This window comes from Dipodomys merriami, unplaced genomic scaffold, assembly GCF_024711535.1.
Source record: "Dipodomys merriami isolate MVZ:Mamm:240054 unplaced genomic scaffold, mDipMer1.0.p SCAF_18, whole genome shotgun sequence".
Taxonomy (NCBI): Eukaryota; Metazoa; Chordata; class Mammalia; order Rodentia; family Heteromyidae; genus Dipodomys; species Dipodomys merriami.
The window spans coordinates 11,288,573-11,313,964 of NW_027203159.1; the positions used below are offsets into that span (position 1 = coordinate 11,288,573).

At 48.5% G+C, this 25,392-nt stretch overlaps 2 protein-coding genes and 1 pseudogene across 2 annotated transcripts; 1 reads left to right on the forward strand and 2 right to left on the reverse strand.

Moving 5' to 3' along the window:
* LOC138829991 (protein shisa-5-like) overlaps positions 1 to 3,541 on the forward strand; it is a 15,993-nt pseudogene extending 12,452 nt beyond the window's left edge.
* A 304-nt stretch (positions 3,542 to 3,845) lies between these two features.
* LOC138829956 (three-prime repair exonuclease 1-like) lies at positions 3,846 to 4,750 on the reverse strand. Its single transcript, XM_070026447.1, has one exon. It carries the CDS (start codon positions 4,748 to 4,750, stop codon positions 3,869 to 3,871), a length of 882 nt encoding a protein of 293 aa, XP_069882548.1. The 3' UTR covers positions 3,846 to 3,868.
* Positions 4,751 to 5,735: 985 nt separating this feature from the next.
* On the reverse strand, positions 5,736 to 23,645 carry LOC138829957 (ATR-interacting protein-like). Its single transcript, XM_070026448.1, is given in 15 exon segments — positions 5,736 to 5,924; positions 6,300 to 6,552; positions 6,639 to 6,719; positions 7,558 to 7,649; positions 8,008 to 8,144; positions 9,545 to 10,219; positions 10,840 to 10,903; positions 10,906 to 10,968; positions 12,459 to 12,551; positions 13,260 to 13,271; positions 13,897 to 14,051; positions 16,370 to 16,488; positions 19,144 to 19,314; positions 21,914 to 22,044; positions 23,399 to 23,645. Coding segments are annotated over 15 exon segments (2,361 nt in total). The 3' UTR covers positions 5,736 to 5,856.
* Positions 23,646 to 25,392: the final 1,747 nt, after the last annotated feature.

Consider the following 25,392-nt stretch of genomic DNA (forward strand, 5'->3'; position numbering starts at 1 on the left):
CTCCTGAGTAGCTGGGATTATAGTCATGAACCACCAGCCACCCCCAAACAAATCCATTTTCTTTCTTTTCTTCCCCCACCCGTCCTCCCCTGCTTGTCTTGGAGCTTGAACTCAGGGCCTGGGCACTGTCTGTCCCTTGAATTTTGGCTCAAGGTTTGCCTGGTGACAGTGGTTCACATGTGTCATCCTACTTAGGAAGCTGAGATCTGAGGATCACTGTTCAAAGCCAGCCCATGCTGAAAAGTCCCTCAGACTCTTATCTCCAATGAACCACTCAAAAACCGTAAGTGGAGCTGTGGCTCAAAGTAGTAGATTCCAAACCTTAAGCAAAAGCGATCAGGGACAGTGCTCAGGCTCTGAGTTCGAGTCCCATGAATGCGAGGGAGAAAAAAAAGGCTAGCATCTAGCATTCTACCTCTTGAGCCACAGTTCTACTTCCAGCTTTATTTTTGGAGGGCTTATTGGAGATAAAAGGCTCTCAAGAGTTTCCTTCCCTGGGCTGGCATTGAACTATGATTCTCAGATCTCAGTCTCTTGAGTAGCTCTGTGTGTGTGTGTGTGTGTCTGTGTGTGTGTGTGTCTGTGTGTGTGTGTGTCTGTGTGTCTGTGTGTGTGTCTGTGTGTGTTGTAGGGCTTGAACTCTGGGCTTGGGCGCTGTCCCTCAGCTCTTCAGCTCAAGGCTAGTGCTCTACCACTTGAGCCACAGCGCCACTCCCGGCTTTTTTCTGTTTATATGGTGCTGAGTAATCGAACCCAGGGCCTCATGCATGCGAGGCAAGCAGCTACCACTGAGCCACCTTCCCAGCCCTCTTGAGTAGCTTTGATTACAGGCGTGCACTACCAACACCCCCAAACAACCCCCATTTTATACATGACTAATGGAATAGGACACAGTTGAGCACTCTGTAAGTACCAGGAAGTTGTTGTGTCTGTATTGAGGACCAGAAGGGCCCCCCGGGGTGCGGTTGTAGGATGGACTACTGGGCCCCCGAAGCCCTGAGTCATGACTGGGTCTTTGGCAGGTTTGGAGCGACGATTGCCATTGGCCTGACCATCTTGGTACTGTTTGTGGTCACCATTATTGTCTGCTTCACCTGCTCCTGTTGCTGTTTGTATAAGATGTGTCGGCAACCCCATTGTAAGTAGCCCCCCTCCTCCCCCAATCCCCACTCCTGGTCCTACTTTGTGCCTCCTTTATGTGCAGGTAACCCCCTCCCCACTATACACCTAGGCCTGGACACTGCCCCTGAGTTGCTTTTGCTCAAGGCTTAGCGCTCTACCACCTGAGACACAGTGCCACTTCTGGCTTTTTTCTGTGATTCATTGGAGAGAAGAGTCTCTTGGAACTTTCCTGCCTGGGCTGGCTGTAAACTGTGATTGATCTTCAGCTCCCAGCCTCCTGAGTAGCTGGGATTATAGGCATGCGTCACTAGAGCTGGTCTACTAGCGGGTCTTGATTGGAATTCTTTCTCCACAGCCATTGTGACTACCACCACAGAAAGCACGGTGGTGCATGCTCCATACCCTCAGCCCCCAAATGTGCCTCCTAGCTATCCAGGACCCACATACAAGGGCTACCAGCCTATGCCACCCCAGCCAACAGCACCTTACCCGGCACAGTATCCACCCCCCTACCCAGCCCAGCCTATGGGCCCACCGGCCTACCACGAGACCTTGGCTGGTAAGTACTTCTGTGAATCTATGGTGCCCCTCTCCCCTTGCTGACCCTCACCCCCTCATGCCTCTGCCTGCCCTGTCCCTCAGGGAATCCATCTCATGCCCTCTTCTGCTAGCCTGCCCACCCTGCCCCCCACCAATCAGTGTTCTCTCTGCTTTCAGGAGGTGCGGCCGTGCCCTATCCTACCAGCCAGCCTCCTTACAACCCAGCCTACATGGACCCCCAAAGGCAGCCCCCTGATCAACGTTTCTGGCTGCCACTCAATTACCATCATGCTGCGCAGTTGTATGTGTGTGAGTGTGTGGTATACGCAGGTTCCCCATTGGCCTGTGTGAGATGTGAGCCCTGTCTAGATTGGTGGCTTCTTCTGATGGTCACTAGGTGCAGACCAATCCTTGCCCAAATAGGGCGGGACCAAACTTTTTATTCTTTTTTATTATTTTTTTTTCTTCTTTTCTACTTGAAATGAATGCTTTCCTGCAATCACAAGCAAATTCAGAGATTGGGGAGTACTGGAAGTTATTTTCGAACTCACCCCAAAGTGACCAGGATAGCACAGTTTTCTTTTTTGTGAGTACTTTTGCACATATCCTGGTTTGAGGAGTGGTCTGTTGCTACTTGAGGCCCATATCCGCCCCCCCCTTCCCCAGGATTTGGGGTGCTGTTTGTTAAATCTGAGCCATGAGGCAGGCAGGTAGGGAAAGTTGAAGCTCAATGCTTTAGGCAAATGTCCTCTTACACAAAAGCCTGGATCATGCTTAAATGGGGGTCAGCTAGTTCCTTATGGCAAAAACCTCCGGCCAGGGGTCCACCTAACCCAGATGGTTGTCTCTTTGAATTGTCCCTGTGTCCTCTCTGAGTCATAGTCCTGGCCACAGGGAAGTTTGCTTGCCTGACCTCTGCTATAGGTGAGCAATAGGAGGAGCTATAACCATCAACACACTCAGCTTTCTACCCTGCAGTGTTGTTTTTACTTTTAGCCAAACATTTTTACCTGGTTTTTTTTTTTTTTGCTCCTTTTTTGGTCGTGGGGCTTGAACTCTGGGTCTGGGTGCTGTCCCTAAGCTCTTCAGCTCAAGGCGAGTGCTCTACCACTTGAGCCACAGCACCCCTTCTGGTTTTCTAGTGATTTCATTGAAGAGAAGAGTCTCAAGGACTTTCCTGCCCGGGCTGGATGCTCAGATCTCAGCTTCCTGAGTAGCTAGGATGACAGGTGTGAGCCACCAGTGTCTGGCCTTTTCTGTTTTTAAAATGTGTGGATCATCACTGGGCTGGGAAGGTGGCTTAGTGGTAGAGTGCTTGCCTAGCATGCAGGAAGCCCTGGATTCCATTCCTCAGTACCACATACACAGAAAAGGCTGGAAGTAAGGCTGTGGCTCTAGTGGTAGAGTGTCAGCCTTGAGCACAAAAGTTCAGGGACAGCACCTAAACCCTGAGTTCAAGCCCCAAGCCTGAAACAAAACAAAGCATCCAACTCCTGTCTTACAGCCTAGAGATTGTCCTGGCAGTAGGGACACCAGAGTTCAAGGACTGTCTTGACTATAGGCAGGGGTGTAGGGCCTGGGTAGAAGCTCTGACCCAGGCACCAAGAATACCTCAGTGATTCCTGTCCTGAAAAAGGTCTCACCAGCTGTCTTAGCTTTGTATCGTTCATGTGTTTTCAACAGTCTAGATTCTTGCCTCCTGGTTTATAAATAAATGCAATCATTTTTGGAACTGCTGTCCCTTTTCTTCAGAGCCCTGGCTGCAGGGTCGGGGCCTTCGGCTGAGTAGTTTGCGTGTGTACGGTTTGGATTTCTTGACTTTTCTCCTCATCTTGGGCTGACAGCTTTGCTCTTCCGCTTGGAGAGCGAGAAGAGATGATAAATACCATGAAAAACCTAAGATCCCTGGAGCTGGGAAGGTGGCCATGCATGAAGGCCTGGGTTCGATCCCTGTATCACATACACAGAAATAAGCCAGATGTGGCATTGTGGCCTCAAGTCGTAGGGTGCTAGCCTTGAGTGAAAGTAACTCGGGGACAGTGCCCACGCCCTGAGTTCAAGCCCCAGCACTGGCAAAAACAACCAAACCCAAAACCCTGAATAGGAGAGTGTGTAGTGGGGTAAAGGCCCAGACTAGGAGAAAGGCAAGTAGACTATTCAGTGCTGTTTTGAGAGTCTTTTTATTCATCAGCTTTTTCTTCTTGGCCTATTGCTCTGGAGTGGCTCGGGTAAGCCCATACAGTGTGGCCACTGCCAAGGTCAAGAAGTCTAAAAGGCCCAGGGGAACCAACAGTCCCTCTTCCAATGTGTCTCCAGAGACCTTGATTGGAGGAAGAACTTTGGAACTCTTATTCCTGCTAGGGCTGATGTTTCCGGTTTTGGCCAGTGGCTCAGTGGCTGATCTAGCAGATTGACTTAGCTGAATCTCATACATGGGCTTGATGGTGCCGAAGGGTCTCGAGTGAGTATCCACCCATTGCAGCAGGGCCTGTGGCTTCCACTGGCAGATACTAAGCAGGGTTAGCACATCGCCCTCCTCCATGTGGGAGTCTGTCGGGGCCTGTCCATACAGGCAGTTGTAGATGCTGCCCAGGCTGTAACTCTTCCTCGGGCCACGCTCTGCGGGGCTGCTAGCTTGTTCCAAGGCCTTTATGGCAGCCATACTGTCCACACAGAAAGCACCGTCTAGAGCATCAGCCACGCCCAGCATAGCCAGCTCTGCTTGGAATAGAGGAAAGTCGTAGGGATCACCATTGTGCGCCACAAAGCACCAGGGTTGTGGCTGGCGCCGCAGGAAAGCTAGCAGCAAGGTGGCCAGGTTGTCATCGAAGCGATGTCGTTTGTGTGCTGCCAGATCAGCGGTGGTCAGGCCGGTGATCTCACTGGCACCTGGGCTACAGGCCTTTCCTGGAGCCACACACAGGGAGAGTTTGTCCACCACGCGGGGGAACGGGGGTGGCTGTCCCCTGGAAGTAGGGGTGCTCTCCAGGGCCCTTCTGTGGACAGCCAGCATGCACAGCTCTGTGATCTTGGGCTGGGAGAAGTGCAGGCCAGTGGCTTCCAGGTCTAAAAAGATGAGGGTCTGCATGGGGCCAGGGCGGGAGGCCTGCCCGTCCATGATGAACCTAGGGCATGAATTATGGGGAGGGAGTGTGAACATGAATGCCAATGGGATGATCAAAAGTGGGAACCGGGAATGTGGCTTAGTTGGGAGAGTGTTTGCCTCGCATGCATGAAGCCCTGGGTTCGATTCCTTAGTACCATCTATGTAGCAAAAGCCAGATCCCCAAGCTCCTGTGCCCAGGCTAAGGACCGGAAGTGGGAGAAGAGTGGGGGTAGTTTTCATAAAGGGACAAGCATTCTCCCATGTGGGGGGGCTCCCCCCTCTCCCTAGGGTTTCAGCTCCTCCCCTAGTGCCCACCGAGACCAGGGTAGGGGAGCCCATGGACTTTCTGTCCTGCTCTTACTTCTCAGGGGTATTCCAACTTACCCAAGCAGGCCAGATAGCAATGACTGGAGCCGCCACTCCTCCGAGTCATCCCTCGACTGACAGCAGTGGCAGGAAATGAAACTGACTGGATGCGTCTACTGGCCAGCCTCTACAGCAAGGCCCCGCCCTCCTGCCCGGATGCCCCTCCCTCCCTCCCATCTGCCGCTGTGCCACCCCCTCCCACACCCCTGGCTGGCACGATTAGCCACGTGGGGGCTCTGCGGCCTGTGGGAGTCCTTGGGGGAGATGGGAATTTGTTTCATGAGAGACAGGGGCCTGCTAGATGCTTTTGATGGTGTTGAGTTCCTGGCTTTCAGGTTTTGAGGCTGAAGGCCGGCTCATTCCTTGCCTCTAGCACAAAGCTTTCTTCCCAATGGCCCCAACCCAAAGTTATGACTCAGGACAATTCCAGAGGCAGGGCAGGGCTAGCCTTCCGGGCTGATCAGTCGCTATGGTGACAGATTTAGCTCAACCAAGAGAAGTTAGGGGGGGGGGAGGAGAAGCACTCAGGCCTCAGTGGGATCTCATCCTGTTCTATTCCTTCCGTGTTGGCCCAAACAGATCAGACTGAGACAAGGCTGGGTTTACAGCAGGAATTGGTCACAGCTTTTAATAGGGAAGGGGTAGGGGGTGAGGGGGAGGGCAGGGAGGAAGTGAAGAGAGCCGAGGCATTGGTGCCCCCGTGTGGCTGGATGCACGGCGCCTCAGGCACAATCCATCTCGGTGTCCTCCATGTCTGCCTCAGTAGCACAGAGGTCATCCAGGGCTGCCTCTGAGTGGGGGGCAAAAAAAAAAGGGGGGGAGACCCCAATGTGCTGGAGCCTAGAGGAAGTCCCACCTCGCCGCCCCCAGCACCCACAGGAATTGACTAGTCCCATGTCCAGGCCTGACTCCCTTAGCTACTTCCTGCGAGCAAAGTCATCACAAAAGCACTGCAGATCCAGATGTTTCTAGAAAACCCGTGGCTCTGCCAGGCCAACTCAATAGACAGGACTGGACGGCAGCCCAGTGTGTTCAGAGAGGAACCTGAGTGGAATGATCGTGTCCCCATGATCGTGACCCTGGTAGTGGGGCAATGCTAAGGTCCAGAAGTCTGACTGGCTCTGAGCTTTGGTGGCAGCAAGGGGGAATCCCTGGCTGGCTTTACCTTCACAGTCAGTGACATCCGGAAGTGCTCGGATAAGCGTGCTGACCCCTGGCATCACTTGGTCATACTGATGCAGGACCTCCACGCAGTGCACAGAAAACAGCTTGTCTTTCTGGGACAGGCTATGTAGCAGCAACACAGCATCCCGGAGACAGCGCACAGTCTGCTTCTGCTGGTTAGTCTTGAAGGCTGCCCCTGCCCTCCGCACGGTCAGCCACTGTCGGTGCAGCACCACCGTCAGAGCTCTGACCACCTGAGGGGGACAGGACATGGTGGCTCATCAGGGGGGCCCCTTGGGCACCCACAGAGCTGCCACTATGGTGGTCTGTGGCTACTTACCTCCACACTGCATTGACAGTCAGACCCAGTGAAATGGGAGCAAGAGGTCTGCATACCCAGCTTGGCCAAGAGCCAGACTGTCTGGAAGGAGAACAGATCATGTTTGATCAAACCCCCAGTATTTTCTCAGGCTTTCTGCACCAATAGGGGCCCGAGAAGTGGTCACATGACTTGGAACCAGCACAAACCTTACTTATGACATCCACCTCCAGCCATGAGGCACCCTCCCGCGACCCTTCTTCCCCCCTCCCCCACCAAAAAAAAGCCAGGACAGAACTAGATGTCCAATGCTAAGTCACAAGACAATCTTGGACTTGCATCTGTGGGGGTGGAACCCCCCACCCCAACTTTCAGCTCTGTAGCTGCTTGGTAAATTCATATTAGATCTCCTCCCAGCCCCATTCTCCTCCAGAGAAGAGAAAGATGCGTTCTCAAGAAACAGTATACAAGTATCTTGAATGTCTTGGATTTGGGTTTGTGCCAGACCTTGGGTTTGAACTTAGGATCTGGCTGCTGGCCCTGAGCATTTTTTTTCCCCTCAAGGCTAGCATTCTAGAACTTAAGCCATACCTTCATTGCTGTTTTTTGTTTGTTTTTGGTGATAAGTCTCACAATTTCTTGCCCAGGGTAACTACCAACTGTGATCCTCCCATCACAGCCTCTTGAGTAGCTAGAATTACAGGTGTGAACATCTGGACCTCACTATTGGATATTTTTACTTTTTTTTTTTTAAACCAGTACTGGGGCTTGAACTCAGGGCCTGGGCACTGTCCCTGAGCTTCTTTTTGCTCCAGGCTAGCTCTTTAGCACCACTAACAGCTTTTTCTGTTTTTGTGGTACTGAGGAATCGAACCCAGGGCTTCATGCATGCTAGCCAAGCACTCTACCACTGAGCCACCTTCCCAGCCCCTGTTTTTACCTCTTGTTCCAACTGAAGCCACTGTGTCTGTGAGGCAGCTTTGTCAGGCTTTGAGGTAATGTATGAGTACGGTAGCAGTAGAAGACAGCGTTCTGAAAAGGACAGCAGCCCCGTAAGCAGAGTCCCTCTTCCTATCCAAAGCTTTGGGGTACAAGCTGTAGAAGCCCTGGGAAGCTCTGAACCAGGTCCTGCCCCAGCCCTTTCCTCCCGCCCTCAGAAGAAACAGTCAAGAGGCCCAGATGATGATGATGATGATGATGATGATGATGATTAGCCAGTCCTGGGGCTTGAACTAAGGCCTAGGCACTGTCCCTGAGCTGCTTTTGCTCAAGGCTAGCACCACTTCCAGCCTTTGCTGTTGATGTGGTACTGAAGGAATCGAACCCAGGGCTTCATGCATCCTAGGTGAACACTCTACCACTACGCTACATTCCCAGCAGATTATATTACCTGAATGGGAACAGAACTGTTGCACGAGGCCGTCACTGTCTGCAATCTGGGAGAGCAGCTCAACGGCCAGAAGCACACAAGGCAAAGGCGTCTGGGGGCTGAGGCAGGGTGGCAGCACTGGTAACACACATTGTAATCTGAAAGAGGCAAGAGAGGAGACAATCCCCAGATGGAGAGATTTAGCTCAGTCAGACCTGGGTTCAAATGCTGCTCTGATCACTGCCTGAAGCAATCTTGGGAATACGTGCAGGATGGCTGAGGTTTAAGAGATAACAAGACCCTCATTAGATCCTGCCACCATTGCAAAATAAGGTAACCTATTTTTTTTTTGCGGGGAGGGAGAGGGGGCGTGAACTCAGGACGTGGTCAGTATCTTTGAATTCCCCCCCCCTTTTTTCCTCTACCTAGAACTTTACTATTTGAACCACAGCTCCACTTTTGCTTTTTAGTACTTTACTGAAAGTATGTCAAATGGATAGATTTTCCTGCTGGGACTGGCCTCAAACTAGGATCCTCAGATTTCAGCCTCCTCAGTAGCTAGGATGACAGGTGTGAGCCACCAGCACCAGTTAAGACCTTCTTTTTAAGTAAATTTTATGGGTAGGTCCCAAATAGAAAGTAAATAAATTCTAAATTATACTGCAGTGAATGCTGGTGATAAGGTAATATTGGCTCAAAAAAAGCCCTCACCATGCTTAGATATTCAAGGCCACACAGTAGGTCTACAGTTGGGCTGGTCAAAAGAGTCATAATCGGGCTGGGAAGGTGGCTCAGTGGTAGAGCGTTTGTCTTGCATGCCTGAGGCCCTGGGTTCGATTCCTCAGCACCACATAAGAAAAAAGAAAAAAAAAGCTGGAAGTGGTGCTGTGGCTCAAGTGGTAGAGCGCTAGCCTTGAGCTGAAGAGCTGAGGGCCAGCGCTCAGGCCCAGAGTTCAGGCCCCACAACTGGACCCCCCCCCAAAAAAAAAGAGTCATAATCTCTGAATTCAGGAGAAGAAACAGGAGGATCCCCAAGTTTAAGACCAACCTGAGCTACGTTGTGAGACCCTACTCAAAAAAACCAAACCAAATTCTGGGTGGGCAAAGCCACACAGAAGACATAGCAAGCTACTTTGACATACACACACACACACACACACACACACACACACACACACACACACACACACACACACACACACACACACACACACACATATATACACACACATATATGGTTTGTTTTGTTTAGCCAGTCCTGGAGCTCAAACTCAGGGCCTGGGCCACTGTCCCTGAGCTGCCTTTACTCAAGGCTAGCATTTTACCACTTGAAGCACAGCACCACTTCCAGCTTTTTCTGTGTATGTGGTACTGAGTAATTGAACCCAGGGCTTCATGCGTGCTGGGCAAACACTCTAGCACTATGCCACATTCCCAGCCCTCTAATACCTTTTATAAGTTATATAATTATTACATGATTATTAATACCCAGGCATTATACCGCAAGGGATCAGGAGGACGCACATGTCTAATCCCTGCCTCTTATGCTACTTTGTACCTGGGTAAGCAATCAGAGGAAGCGTTTTCGGCTAATTTCACCAAAACCTTGAGACACTTGCTCAGGACACTGACTTGCAAGGAACCTGCTGGTGTGGAAGAGAAGGTCACCAGGTATAGAAGGATCTTCAAGAGTGGGTGCTGTCCTGAGTGGTCGGCTGACCCCCTGGGGGCTGAGGTCATATCTGCACAGCTCAGTCTGTGAACCCAACTCCCATTTCCTTCCCCCATTCCTGAGAGTAACAGGCAGACGATGGGGCGGCTGTGGCACACGAGATGGTGGAGAATGCTCAGGGAGGCCACACACAAGCCTTCCACGCTGCACATCAAGTCCTCGGGGCTGGCCTCTCCACCCGAACTCCTTGCACAAGGGGCACGTGTCGGAGAATCTCCAGGCACCCCGCTCCTCCTAGCTGCTGCTACGTCCTGCAGTGCCTGGCAGTGCAAACTGAGGAAGAAATGCACCAGGGACAGGAGGTAGATGGCGCCTGGCAGTTGGCAGAGTGGAAAGGCCCTTTGGCTTTCCTTGGCTGAGTTGCCATCTGGGGAGTTTTCGTTTCTGGCAATTAGATTCAATCCAGCGAAGGCTAGATTCTGGGCCTCTCTCAGGATAGAGGGGGAAAAGGACCCACTGGGGCCCCCAGGGTTCCTGAGGCCTGAGATCCTGGCCAGGGTACTGGTAATGAAAGAAAACAGAAAAAGGTCAAAGGCTGGCTGGGAAGGTGGCTCGGTGGTAGAGTGCTTGCTTTAGCATGCATGAAGCCCCGGGTTCGATTCCTCAGTACCACATTCACAGAAAAAAGCCAGAAGTGGCGTTGTGGCTCAAGTGGGAGAGGGAGCAAAAAGCAGCTCAGGGACAGTGTGCAGGCCCTGAGTTCAAGCCCCAGGACTGGCCAAAAAAAAGGTCAAAATCTCCAAACTGCCTGCCTGGCAAATTCTCCATTCACCTTTCACTCACTCCCTTCACTGCCCAACAGGTTAGGGAAATTAACCAGGAAACTTCCAGGAAACTCCTTCCCAAACAAGCATTGATTGATTGATGGATTGATTGATTGGTTGGTTGATTGAATGTGCACATGCTGGGGCTTGAACTCAGGGCCTGGGCGCTGTCCCTGAGCTTTTGTGCTCAAGGCTAGTGCTCTACCACTTGAGCCACAGTGCCACTTCCGGCTTTTTCTGTGTATGTGGTGCTGAGGAATCGAACCCAGGGCTTCATGCATGCTAGGCACACACTCTACCACTAAGCCACCTTCCCAGCCCCCAGACAAGCGTTTCAGGAGTCTGTCTTATGCTTACTTGCCAAGCCCTGGTGGCTTCATGAAGGTGCCAGCGGGAGTCTCCGAACAACTGCTCAACAGTAGCAAAGACCTAAGGAGGATCCTGGGGCCAAAGGTTGCTTCAGGAGCAGGTTTATCAAAATGGAACCTGCAGAAAACAAGGTGATTCTAGAAGGTTCTGACACAGGAGATCTTTTCATTTTTTCCCCTAGTTTTTGATTTTTTTTTTTGAGACAGGGTTCTGTTATGTATCCCAGGCTGACCTTGATCTTATTTGTAACCCTGGCTGGTCTTGAACTTGAGATCCTGCTGCCTTAGTCTCCTGAGTGCTGGGATTACAGATATGCACCACTATACCTGGCTAAGGAAACCTTTTCTTTCTTTCTTTCTTTCTTTCTTTTTCTCAGTTGTGAGGGCTGAACTCTGGGCCTGGGGGCTGTCCCTCAGCTCTTCAGTTCAAGGCGAGCAGTCTACCACTTGAGCCACAGCGCCACTTCTGGCTTTTTCTGCTTATGTGGTGCTGAGGAATCGAACTCAGGGCCTCATGCATGAAAGGCAAGCACTCTACCACTGAGCCACCTTCCCAGCCCCACAGCACCAATTCTGATTGTTCATTGGAGAGAAGAGTCTCCTGGACTTTCCTGCCCAGGCTGGCTTTGAACCATGATGCTCAGATCTCAGCCTCCTGAGTAGCTAGAATTACAGGTGTGAACCACTGGCACCCGGCTTAAGGAGACCTTTTCTACAGTCTCAGAAGGAAAAAGAGTGTAAGTTCTTCAGATGGCAGCTGTTTCCTAAACTACTACTAAGTAGTAGTCTAGGGTTGTCTAGGGTTGCAAAAGCTCTAGGATCTACCTTTGTATGTATGTATGTGTATGTCAGTATAGGGACTTGAACTCAGGGCCCGGGGACTGTCCCTTAGCTTTTTCACTCAAGGCTGGAGCTCTACCACTTAAGCCACAACCATACTTTCAGCTTTTTGGGTTGTTAACTGGAGATAAGAATGTCACTGACTTTCCAAAATCTCAGCCTCCTGAGTAAGCTACAATTACAGGCATGAGCCACTGGAACCTTACTTCCTTTTTAAATTAGGTACTTTTTTTTTATGGCCAGTCCTGGGGCATGATGAACTCAGGGCCTGGACAGTGTCCCTGAGCTTCTTTTGCTCAGGACTAGCACTCTACCATTTGAGCCACAGTGCCACTTCTGGCTTTTTCTGTTAACGTAGTACTTAGGAATCAACCCAGGGCTTCATGCATGCTCAGGGAAGCATTCTACCACTAAGCCACCTTCCCAGCCCTAATTAGGGCATTTGTTTAGGGGTGGAGACTCACTACATTGCCCGTTCTAGCTTCCTGGGCTCCAGTGATTCACCCATCTCTACTCCTGAGAAGTGGGGACTACAGGTGTAAAACACAATGCTCATGGGCTCTTTCCATTTTATAGTCTTCCATTCAGTCAGACTCCTATTTGTCTGGATCCTGAATGACTGCTGGACAGAAGTGGGAAGTGGGGGGCTGGAGGGCTGGGGAGGGTCCTCAGAGGTTAAGCATTTTTGCAGGGCAACTCTGCCCAACACAGAGGGCAAATGGGGAGATATGCAGGCCCCTGCAGGGGGGAAAGCAGGGATTCTGCTACCTTGAATGTTTGATCTCTGCAACAAGCTGTCAGCAAGTCTTTCCTGCTGTGCTTCTAGCTTTATGGGGTCCATTCTCAGACCCTGGGTCTTATCTGAAACCAATAAAATGTAAATCAAGCTGAGCACAAAAGTACTCACTTATCAGATGCTTATAGGTAAGGTAATGACTTTCGTAACACTGGTTTGTCTTCAACCTTGGATCAAAACCAGAGCCAAAAGCTCAAGATCCATCCCATCTTCATATTTCTCTGTGTGTGTGTGTGTGTGTGTGTGTGTGTGTGTGTCCTTAAACTCAGGGCTTGGGCACTGTCCCTGAGTTTCTGTGCTCAAGGCTAGCACTCTACCACTTTGAGCCACATCTCCACTTCCAGTTTTTGTTTTTGTTTTTGTTCTTGTAATTTATTGGAGGTAAGAGTCTCTCATAGCCTTTCCTGTCTGGGCTGGCTTTGAACCATGATCCTCAGATCTCAACCTTCTGAGTAGCTAAGGATGACGGGTGTGAGCCACCAACACCAGCTTTCCCTCACATCTTTTGCCATTGTTCATGTAAGATAGAAATTCACAAGGAAAGAGAAGAAGATTAAGCTGTTTGTCTTATTTCAAATGTAAAAGACAACAACAACAACAACCAGTAACCACTAACATTCTATATAGAGCTGAGCAGGGGCTAAACCCCGTGGTGAAAGATTTACTCGGAGGTCATTTGTTTCAGAGCAGTGTTATCATTAGCTGTTTTACATGGTGGGAAACTGAGGCACGGAGCTTAGGAAACTGGCCCAGTTCAGGGAAAGCTGGTAAACTGGGACTCACATCTAGGCCGATGGGTTCTATTGCTTGGAGTTATTCAACACCAATAATGTGAGCCCAGTTTCTCAAGAGTGGTTTTGATGATCAATGATTTGAAAAGATTGAGGGCGAGAAGAGAGTTGATATATGTAAATTATGTATTTATTTTTTTACCAGTCTCGGGCTTGAACTCGGGCTTGAACAGTGGGCACTGTCCCTGAACTTTTTGCTCAAGGCTAGCACTCTACCACTTGAGCCACAGCACCACTCCCGGCCTTTTCTAGGTATATGGTACTATAGAACTGAACCCAGGGCTTCATGCATGCTAGGTAAGCACTCTACCACTAAGCCACATTCTCAGCCCCCAAATTCTAAGAATAAATGAGCAGAGCACAATCTCACTGTGTAAACAACTACTGGTAGATGATCTTTCTAGAAGAAGTAAGTCGTCAGCCATGTGAATGAGTCACCTGGAAACAGATCTTCCAGCCGCCAGATTTCTAGGATTGCCCCATAAGCTGGGAACAGGTAAGCTGTACCCCACTGACCCCTGTGATGACTGACCCATAGAAATGGGGAGAAAATAAATAAGGATGGTTGTTTTGAAGCCCCAACAATCTGTTACCTGGCAATCAATTAGTCTTGACTTACCCTGTCTGCTCACAGATTTGTATCTTTGCTCTGTTTGGCATTGGTGAGGAATACACATGTTGCCATTAAAAGACTCCTTTGTAGGAAAAGGTGTTCTTCCAAACTGTGGTGAACATGCTTCTGGCTTTACAATCACAGAAGGGTTTTTCCTAGGACTGGAACAAGTTAGCCATGAAACCCTAGTCAGAATTTGGCTAACCCCACTTAAAAGATTGAGTTATAAAACTTCCAACAAAATTTGAACTTTTCATGTTTGAGTATGTTGACCCAAAGGATTTTATTCTTTTTTTTTTGTCAGTCATGGAGCTTGATCTCTGGGCCTGGGACGCTGCCCATCAACTCTTCAGCTCAAGGCAAGCACTCTACCACTTGAACCACAGCGCCACTTCTGGTTTTCTGGTGGTTTACTGGAAATAAGAGTCTGATTGATGCCAAGCGCCGGTGGCTCACGTCTGTAATCCTAGCTACTCAGGAGGCTGAGATATGGGGATCACAGTTCAAAGCCAGCCCAGGCAGGAAAACCATGAGACTCTTATCTCAAGTGGTAGAGCACCAGCCTTGAGCTGAAGAGCTCAGGGACAGCGCCCAGGCCTAGAGGTCAAGCCCCACAGCCAACAACAACAACAAAAGGCTCAGGGACATCGCCCTGGCCCTGAGTTCAAGCCCTACAACTGACACAAAAAGGAAAAAAAAGTGTGCATGAGTACTTATTTAGCATGAATGAGAGCCTGGGTTCAAGCCCCACTATGAGAGATGGATAATGTGTGAAAGTTAAGCAAGCTCCTTAGCACTAATGTCTTTAGAAGCCAATCTGATTTAGCCTCTGATCTGATTATACAACCCTGGGGCCTTCCATGTAATTGATATGTGAGGACAGACTTTCCTTAGCTCTTCTGACTTACCTGGCAAAAGAAGTTCCATTTCACATCCTGATTGGGCTGGGAAGGTGGCCACTGGTAGAGTGCTTGCCTAGCATGCATGAAGCCCTGGGTTTACTTCCTCAGTACCATATAAGCAGAAAAAGCCTCAAGTGGTAGGTACTGTGGCTCAAGTGGTAGAGTGCTAGCCTTTAGCAAAAAGAAGCTCAGGGACAGTGCCCAAGCTGAGTTCAAGGCCTAGGACTTATAAAACAAACAAACAAACAAAACCACCCTCACCACTATGAGCAGAAAAGCCCTAACACAGTTCAGATATTAAGACTGACACTTGCAGTGCCAAATTGCTGAGGTAGAAGAATGCACAGCATAGCACAGACCATTAAGTAGGCTGAGCCTTTTTATTTTTGGTTAGTCATGGGACTTGAACTCTGGGACTGGGTGCTGTCTCTGAGCTCTTCAGCTCAGGGCTAGTGCTCTACCACTTGAGCTACAGTGCCACTTCGAGTTTTCTGGTGGTTTATTGGAGATAAGAGTCTCATAGACTTTTCCTGCCTGGGCTGGCTTTGAACCGCGATCCTCAGATCTTAGCCTCCTGAGTAGCTAGGATGACAGGTGTGAGCCACCAGTGCCCGGCTCTGGGTAGAGCCATTTTATAGCAGGAGGAGATGTTAGAGTAAAGTCTCAGGGAAGCCAATGAGCAGAAAATATGCTAAATAGGTCTGAAATACACTTATACTTAGGCAATAACCTGTTGTAATAAACAAATTTCATTAAAATGTTAGGCTGATCTATCCCTAAAATTTGGCAATTATCTTTTCAGCTGTCTAGGCTGAAGGAACTATGTTTATTTATTTGTGTCAGTCCTGGGGCTTGAACTCCAGGCCTGATCACTGTCCCTGGGCTTCTTTTGCTCAAGGCTAGCACTCTACCATTGAGCCACAGAGCTACTTCTGGCCTTTTCTATTTATGTGGTACTAGGGAATTGAACCCAGGGCTTCATGCATCCTAGGCAAGCACTCTACCACTAAGCCACATTCCCAGCCCCTTAAATTTCTTATTATTGTCGGTTGTGGGGCTTGAACTCTGGGCATGGGCGCTGTCCCTCAGCTCTTCATCTCAAGGTGAGCACTCTACCACTTGAGCCACTGGCGCCTGGCAAAGCAGAAAGTACTTTTAGAGAACTCTGGCCTCATCCAAACAATCTTGGAATCTGTATAAAGAAAAACACTGTCCAGGTGGTAGAGTCTAGATGGGTTTCATTGAAGACCAGCCTGACAAGTGTTATTATGCAGACATTTTCTTTTTCTTCTTCTTTTCTTTGAGCAGCCCTGGGGCTTGAAATCAGGACCTGGGCACTGTCCCTAAGTTTCTTTTACTCAAGGTTAGCACTCTACCACTTGAGCCATGGCTCTACTTCTGGCATTTTTGGCAGTTAATTGAAGGTAAGAGTTTCATGGATTTTCCTACCCAGGCTGGCTTTGAATGACAATCCTCAGATCTCAACCTCCTGAGTAACTAGGATTATAAGCATGAGCCACCAGTGCCTGGCTTATGTGGATATTTTGTTAACCAATGTAAAACTGCTCCATTCTTACCTGACATGGGAAATGGAGGGAGAAGCCAATTTATTTGCTCGTTCACTGTTTTGAAGTTTTGTCCTTAATTCATTCATTTCTGCATCTTTAAACTGGAGTTCAGACTGCAGGGATTGGAGCTAGAGAGCAAAAGAAACATGTAGTACTGCATCAACACAAACACACAGAAAAAAATCACAGCCAGGCTCCAGAGGCTCACACCTGTATTCCTAACTACTCAGGAGGATGAGATGTGAGGATCACGGTTCAAAGCCAACCCAGGCAGGAAAGTCTGTGAGACTCATGTCCAATTAACCACCAGAAAACCATACATGGTGTTCTGATTCAAATGGTAGAGCACTACTAGCCTTGAGCAAGAGCTCAGGGATAGCACCCAGGCCCTGAGTTCAAACCCCACAACTAAGCTAGGCTTTGATGGCTCATGCCTGTAATCCTAGCTACTCAGGAGGCTGAGATCTGAGGATCATGCTTCAAAGCCAGCCCAGACAGGAAAGTCCATGATACTCTTATCTCCAACTTAGAAAACCAGAAGTGGCACTGTGCCTCAAGTGGTAGAGTACTAGCTTTGAGCTGAAGAGATGAAGGACAGCGCCCAGGCCCAGAGTTCAAGCCCCACCACTGACCCAAAAAAAAAGAAAAAAAATCTCTTGGCTAAAATTCCAAGCTAATAAAAGAAAAATGATAAAAAATGCATACGAAAGTTTGTTCTGAGATAAATGTCCTAAAATATCAAATGTCACCCATTTTTCCCTGAAAGGCAGCATGGCATTCTAGACAGATATTTGATGCTACCTACTGTAGAGGAGATTTGTGAGGATTTAAATACCAGCCCTTTCTTCATCATACTTGGGGATTAAGTAGAATAAATATAAAATGTTAAGCACAGAGACTGGCAAGTTGCCACAGGCTCACCAGTAACAAGTCGATCTTTTTTGTTTGTTTGTTTGAGACAGGGTTTTGCTATGTAGGCCAGAGTATTTTAAACTCTTAATTCTTCTTCCTCAGCATCCTAAATAGGATTCTAGGTATAAACCACCACACCTGTGACCTGTGGGTCTTTTAATCAACTTAGTGGTGTACAACTCCATGTTCTGAAAGTATGAGCAGAGGATCTGAAAGCCTTACCCAAACCCTGTGCTGATGTACAAAAGAAGACCCAAGCCAGGTGCCGGTGGCTAATACCTGTCATCCTAGCTACTCAGGAGGCTAAGATCTGGAGGATCCCAGTTCAAAGCCAGTCCAGGCAGGAAAGTCCATTAGACTCTGATCTCCAATAAGCTACTCAGAAAAGGCTGGAAGTAGTGCTGTGGCTCAAGTGGTAGATCGCAAGCCTTGAATACAGAGAGACTCGGGGACAGTGCCCAGGTCCTGTGTTCAAGCCCGAGGACTGGCAAAAAAAAAAAAAAGGAAAAAAGAAAAAAAGAAATATGACTATAAGAACAGAAGAGTCATAACTATGGAACCTGTCTATAGCACAGAGATTCAAAATGTGTCCATGGAAGTTCAAGTCCTTTAATTTCTAATGCCTTAGAAATAGAAAAAGACGGGGCTGGGAAGGTGACTCAGTGGTAGAGTGCTTGCCTTGCATGCATAAGGCCCTGGGTTCGATTCCTCAGTATCACAGAAGCAGAAAAAGCCAGAAGTAGCGCTGTGGCTCAAATCATAGAGTGCTAGCCTTGAGCTGAAGAGCTGAGGGACAGTACCCAGGCCCAGAGGTCAGGCCCACAACTGACAAAAAAGAAAGAAAGAAATAGAAGACTTGGCTGGACACAAGTGACTCATGCCTTTAATCCCAGCTACTCAGGCTGAGATCTAGGATGAAGGTTCAAAGCCAGCCAGGAAGAAAGTCTGTGAGAGTCTTATCTCTAATTAATACTAAAAAGCTGGAAGTGGAACTGTGGTTCAATTGGTAGAAAACCAGTCCAAGCCCATAAGTTCAAGCTCACGGAACAGCAAAAAAAAAAAAAAAAAGACTTGGAAATAGAAGCCAATACATCAATACATTTCCTTTTGGTCTAAGATAGGTTAACTGAGTTCCTGACTTTCCAAAAGAGTCTTAAGCCTGTTTCGTGTAAACAATATGCAGAGTCTAAAAAAAAAAGTATATGGTCCCAGCTGCTGGTGGCTCATGCCTATAATCCTAGCTATTCAGGAAGCTGAGCTCTGAGGATCACAGTTCAAAGCCAGCCCAGGCAGGAAAGTCTGTAACTCTTCTCTCCAATAAGCCACCAGAAAACCAGAAGTGACACTGTGGCTCAAGTGGTAGAGTGCTTGCCTTGAGCTGAAGAGCTGAGAGACAGCACCCAGGCCCAGAGTTCAAGCCCCATGACTGACAAAAAAAAAAAAGTATATGGTATTCACCAAAAGCAGAAAGTATTTTTTGTTCTTGTTATTATTGGTTATGGGGTTTGAACTCAGGGCCTGAGTGCTGTCCCTGAGCCTCTTTGTGCTCAAGGCTAGCTAATGGTCTACCACTTGAGTCACAGAGCCACTTCTGGTTTATAAATGGTTAATTGGAGCTAAGAGTCTCAGGGGGACTTTTCTGCCCAGGCTGGCTTCGAACTTCGATCCTTGTATTTCAGCCTCCTGAGTAGCTAGGATGACAAATGTGAGCCACCAGCTCCCTACTTAAGCAGGAAGTATCTAAGACAAACAACTTCTGAAATTTCCCTGGAAGATTTACAGTTAACATTGGTCATTGCTTCTAGAGGAACTCAACAAGCAGGCAAAAAACTTCTGTCCGTAGCATATAAAACAAATACACTCCCGTTCACCTTTTTGGAGAATTCCTTTTCTTTTTCACTAAGTACTTGGCTTTTTTCTTGCTCAAGAAGAAATTGTGCTCTTCTCTGTTCTTCAAGAACCAATTCTGTCTGAAAGAGTGAGTCCCACAAAATTTTAATCTCTCCATTCTTAACAAGGATTTCTTCTTCCATTGTCTTCAGCTGTGAATTCCAAATGAACACCACAGTTTAAGCATGTACCTGTGCACATATCACTTGTCCTGTGCAGAATCTTCAGGCTCTAACAGTCAAATTCTTCACAAAACTTAAGACTCCATATTATGTCCCTGAGTTTAAAAATTTTTTAAAATTCATTTAATTTATCATTTTATTTTATTTTTTTTAACTACCTGTAAGTAATCTGTACAAAGGAGTTTTAATTCAACATGTCAGTATTTTGGTTTTGGGTTTGGGGCTTGAACTCAAGGCCTGGGCGCTGTCCCTGAGCTCTTTTTGATCAAGGTTAGTGCTCTAACACTTTAAGCCACAGCTTCACTTCTGGTTCTTAGGTGGTTAATTGGAAATAAGAGTCTCATGGGCCTTTCCTGCCCAGACTGGTTTCAAAGCAAGATCCTTAGATCTCAACTTCTTATGTAGCTATAGACATAAAGCAGCAGCCTCTGGCATTCACATATTTTGTTTTGTTTTGTTTTGTTTTTGTTTGCTTGAACTCTGGGCCAGGCTCTGTGAGCCTCTCTGTGCTCAAGGCTAGCTTTCTACCACTTGAACCACAGTGTTACCTCTAGCTTTTCTTTCTTTTTTTTTTCAAAAGTAGTTTATTGGAGATAAGTGTCTCCTCTAGTTTCCTGTCAAGGCTGCTTCAAACTAGGATCCTCAGAACTCAGCTTCCTGAGTACCTAGGATTACAGGCTTCAGCTACAGCACTCTGCTCAGTTTTTTAGTACAAAGAATCTTTATTTCTTTGCCAGTCCTGGGGCTTGAACTCAGGGCCTGAGGACTGTCCTGAGATTCTTTCTTGCAATTTAGTAAAATAGTAATTACTATGATGTCATGTTCTTCACTTAAACATGCTAGCCTGGTGCTAGTGGCTCACACTTTTAATCCTAGCTACTTCAGTAAACTAGCAAAAGCCAGAAGTGGAGCTGTGGCTCAAGCAGTAGTGTGCTAGCCTTGAAAGAAAAAGTTAAGGAACAGTGGGGAACTGGTGGCTCACACCTATAATCCTAACTTCTCAGGAGGCTGAGATCTGAGGCTCATGATTTGAAGCTAGCCTGAGCAGGAAGGTTTGTGAAATTCTTATCTGGAATTGGAGCTGTGGTTCAAAACGATAAAGCACTAATTCTACCAGCACCCAGCACCCAGGTCTTCTTTTTGTTTTAACCAGTCCTGGAGCTTGAATTCAGGGCCTGGGCACTGTCCCTGAGCTTCTTTTGCTCAGGACTAGCACTCTACCACCTGAGCCACAGCGCCACTTCTGGCTTTTCCTGTGTATGTGGTACTGAGAAATGGAACCCAGGGCTTCATAAATGCTAGGCAAGCATTCTACCACTAAGCCACATTCCTAGTTCAGCACCCAGGTATTGAGTTCAAGATCCAGGACCAGCAAAACAAAATCCCTATGCTATACTTTCATCTTAGTTGGTATTTGTGTTTGGTCTGATGTACAATGTTTTCTTTTCTTGCCTTGCTTGCGGTTAGCAATCTTATTCTTTGGTTTCTTTCAGTCTACATCATCTAGCTTTCTTTCCCCAACCTTCTTTCATTTATTGGGGATGAATCTAGATGGTTGCGTAAAAAAATTTTTATTTCAAGGGCTGGGAAGGTAGCTCAGTGGTAGAGCACGCTTATCTATGCAAGGCCCTTGGCTCTATCCTCAGCACAGAAATAGAACAGGTAGGCACTAGCAGCTTGTCCTTGTAATTCTAGCTACTCAGGGGGGCAAACTCCAGTTGAGGTAAGAAATTCCCAAGACTAGGGGCTGGGAAGGTGGCTCAGTGGTAGAGCACTTGCCTTGCATGCCTGAGGCCCTGGGTTCGATTCCTCAGCACCACATAAGCAAAAAAGAAAAAAGCCAGAAGTGGAGCTGTGGCTCAAGTGGTAGAGCACTAGCCTTGAGCTGAAGAGCTGAGGGGCAGTGCTCAGGCCCAGAGTTCAGGCCCACGACCAGACCCCCCCCCCCAAAAAAAAAAGAAATTCCCAAGACTCCATCTCAACAGCTGGAAACAATGGTAAACATTACTGTAGGCCAGTCTGGGCAAAACAGTTAATCAGATTCCATTTCAACAGAAAAAGTTGGGCATGGTAGCAGAGACATGTTATCCAGGCTATGCAAGAAGCATAAACAGGAGATCATGGGTCCGGGCTGGCTCAGGAAAAAGAAAAGAAATAAATACAAAGGAACAATAAAAAAAAATAACCAGAGTGGATCTTAACTGTGGCTTAGTGGTAGAGTGCTTGCCTAGCATGCATGAAGCCCTGGGTTCTATTCCTCAGTACCACATACACAGAAAAAGCCAGAAGTCACCCTGTGGCTCAAGTGTTAAGAGTGCTAAGCCTTGAGCAAAAGAAGCTCAGGGAGAGTGCCCAGCCCTTGAGTTCAAGCCCCAGGACTGACAAAACAACAACAACAAAAACAAAAACAAACAACAAATCAGCAAAAAAAAAAAAAAGGAGCTGGAAGTATGTTTCAAGTGGAAGGATATATATCTACCTAGTATGTTTTAGACCCTGAGTTCAAACTCCCAATACTGCTCTCAGCCAAACACACCAAGAAATAAGGCAAAAATACCCCAAAAGTTACCTTTTTTTCAAGTTCTTTGTATTGTGTCTGAAGTACCTCAAATTGACAGTTATCGTTAACTGGAGTATTTTCTCTGTTTTTCCCTGCTGGACTTTTTGGCATTTCATCAAATCTGTAGACCTTATAAACACCTGTTAAAAAAATTCCATAATTCAAGGAAGGTGACATGACACTAAGCCCAGCACCTGGAAGGCAGAGGTAGCAGAATCTTGAATCTCAAGTTTAAGGCCAGCATGGCTAGATATAAGACCTTGTTTCAAAAACTATTCCACATAGGGCTGAAAAAGTGGCTTAGTAATAAGAGTGCTTGCCTCGCATGCATGAAGCCCTAGGTTCAATTCCTCAGTATCACATACACAGAAAAAGCCAGAAGTGTGCTGTGGCTCAAGTGGCAGAGTGCTAGCCTTGAGCAAAAGCAGCTCAGGGACAGTGCCCAGGCCTGAGTTCAAGCCCCAGGACTGTCAAAAAATTCCACATAAATTTCAGGAGTCAATGTTTCCCAACTTTTTCCAGAAAAGAAAAAGAATCATTCTTAAAAGCAAAGCAGGGAGGCAGGCACTGGTAGTTTAACATCTGAAATCCAAGCTACAGGAAGCTGAGATTTGAGGATCGTGGTTCAAGGTTCAAAACCAGCCCAGACAGAAAAGTCTATGACTTTTTTTTTTGCCAGTCCTGGGGCTTGAACTCAGGGCCTGAGCACTGTCCCTGAGTTTCTTTTGTTCAGGGCTAGCACCTTACCACTTGAGCCACAGCACCACTTTTTTTGTTTATATAGTACAGAGGAATGGAACCCAGGGCATCATGCATGCTAGACAAGCATTCTACCACTAAGCAACATTCCCAACCTGTTAGACTCTAGTCTTCACCAAACTACCAAAAAAAAAAAAAAAAGAGCCAGAAGTAGAGCTGTGGCTTGAGTGGTAGAGCACTAGCTTTGAGCCAAAGATCAGGGATAGCACCCAGACCCTGAGAATGAAGGCCCAGGAATGAGTCAAGTCAGTCTGTCTGTCTCTCTCTCACACTCAGACGTAGGAAAAGATTTAGCAATCTAACATATATAGCAGTCTGTCTTCTCTTTCGTGCCAGTCCTGGCAGAAGACCTCCTAAGAACTAAAGCCTCTCGCAGCAGTGACGATTCTGATGGTGCTACCAGGTGTGTTCCAAAGATCTCTGCTTAGAACCAAGAACGCAGTGCCAGACACTTGCGAGAAGGAAGTGAAAAAAAATGTGAATCTCTCTCTCTCTCTACGTGCAAACTGTGGCGATCTGACGTTCCGATCTCTCCTCTCAAATCAAAGGCTCCTCCGGAACACAACCATCGCGGCTGAAATCTGGGTGACTCTGGCCACGGGGTTCTGCGATCACCACCCCTCCATAGATGGGGACTGAGATCTGTGATCACCCGCCTAGGTGGGGTGGGAGTGTGAGGAAGAGGAGGCAGGCAGGGTGGGGGGGGGATGCACAAGACACCCCAAGAACACTCACTAGACATGTCTCGGGCCTCTGCCCGGCACTGACTCAAAGCCTGGGACGCGAGGACGTCGAGTTCCTCCAGATCGTTGGCCATCAGTTCCCCATGCTCGCCGAAGGGGTCTTCGGTGTCCAGGCCCAGGCCCGCCGAGCAGCTCCGGGCCCGTTTGCTCGGAGGATGCTCGTTCTCGGGCTCCGTGTCCAGGAAGGAGGCTGGGGGTGCGCTCCGCCTCCCGCTCCCGGGCCTGGACCTGCCAGCCATTGCCTCTCCTCCCCGCTCCGCGATCCGAAGCGTCCGGAGGACTCCGGCCTGGCACCACCTGTGTGTGTGGGGGGGCAAGGGGGTGAGGAACCCCCGTCTACCGCGCGCGCGCGCCCCGGCGCGCGTGGCCCGAGCCGGACCAACCTTCCGCGCGCCGCACCGTTCGCTTCAGCGGTCTGCGTGCCGCAGACCTTCCCCGCCCACCCACTCCATCCAGCCACGCCCCCTCCCAGCCCCGTGGACCAATCAGCTTCCTAGTTTGCGAAGGGTCGCGCGAGGATGACGTCAGGGGAGCGTGAGCGCTACTACGGTCCGGGCGGCTGGGGACGGCGTCGGCGGCGGAGGTGATTTTGTTTGTTTGTTTGTTTATTTGTTTGTTTGGAGATGTGGAGCTTTCGCTAAGGTTTGAAGCAGCGCCGGGGGAACTCAGGGCGATGTTTTCGGAATGATCGGGACCCAGGGCTTCGAAGCGCTTTTCGGGCGCTCAGGTGGAATCCCCAGGCCCGCGGGGCCCGCGTCGCCCCGGCCCCTGCTGTCCCCTCCCCGGGCCTTGCCACGAGCGTGCTGCAGTGCAGCCAGGCTTGTGGCGTTCCAGGTGGTGGCTTTGGTTTTGTTTTAATTGTGTTTGCTTTAGGAGTTTTTTGTCTTGTTTTGTGCAGGTCTTGGGGCTCGAACTCTGGGGCCTGTGGGCTGTCTCTGAGGTGACCTTTTTTGCTCAAGGCTAACGTTCTGCCACTTTGAGAGAGACAGCTCGACTTCCGGCTTTTCTTTTCTTAATGGTTCATTGGAGATAAGGGTCACGGACCTCACTTCCCAAGCTGGCTTTGAACCGCGATCTGAGCCTCCTCTTCCTCCGTAGGATTTGCAGGCGTGAGCCACCGGAGTCCCGTTAGGAGTTTGGTTTTATGGTGACCCATCTTTTCTCAGCCCCCGCTCCCCCCCCTCCCCCCGCCCAGCCATCATCATACGATCGTATGAATGGAACTGTGTTGTGGGCAGGAATGAACACACACACACACACACACACACACACACACACACACACACACACCATATACACATATACATATGGTCTTGGGAAGAGGGGGAAAAGATCCAAGGAGAGTTATTCTGCAAAATGGTGGTGTCTGTGAGAGAGCGGGGGAACTGTCTTGGGCTGTTTACATTCATTTCGTTTATTTCTCTGTGAGTGCAGGAGTATTTTTGTTTTCTTTTGTCCCAATATGAATAGGGCTCGGGAGGTGAAGGAAGGCCACCTGGATTTTCCTACAGGTTTAGTAGGAGTTAAAAAGAACAGGAAGCTGATGCGTGGGGTTATACTCACACACGAACTAAATACACACTGATCCCCTGGTAGGAGTTATCTATGGCAAAAGGAAAGGGGGGGGGGGCGTTTGAACTGCCATTGGGTGTTTGCCATGATTTTATTGAGCAGCAGTGGCAGGTGGAATTGTTAGCAGTATAGAAGATGGTTGTTGGAGAGAGCTCAGAGTGAAACAGCCCGTGAGTGCACTTTTCTCCTCTTCCTCTGGTGAGTGTTCTATGAATGTTAAGGTATAAATAAGGGCCTGGCATCCCCTTTAGATTTTTGAAGCAATGGTAGGTCCCCTCACATTCAAATGCTGACTGCTTAAGTCCTAGTCCTAGTTTTTTGGTTTTTGTTTTGTTGTCAGTCATGGGACTTGGAAGTTCAGGCTTGTACACTGTACCTGAGCTCTTCAGCTCAAGGCTAATGCACTATCGCGTT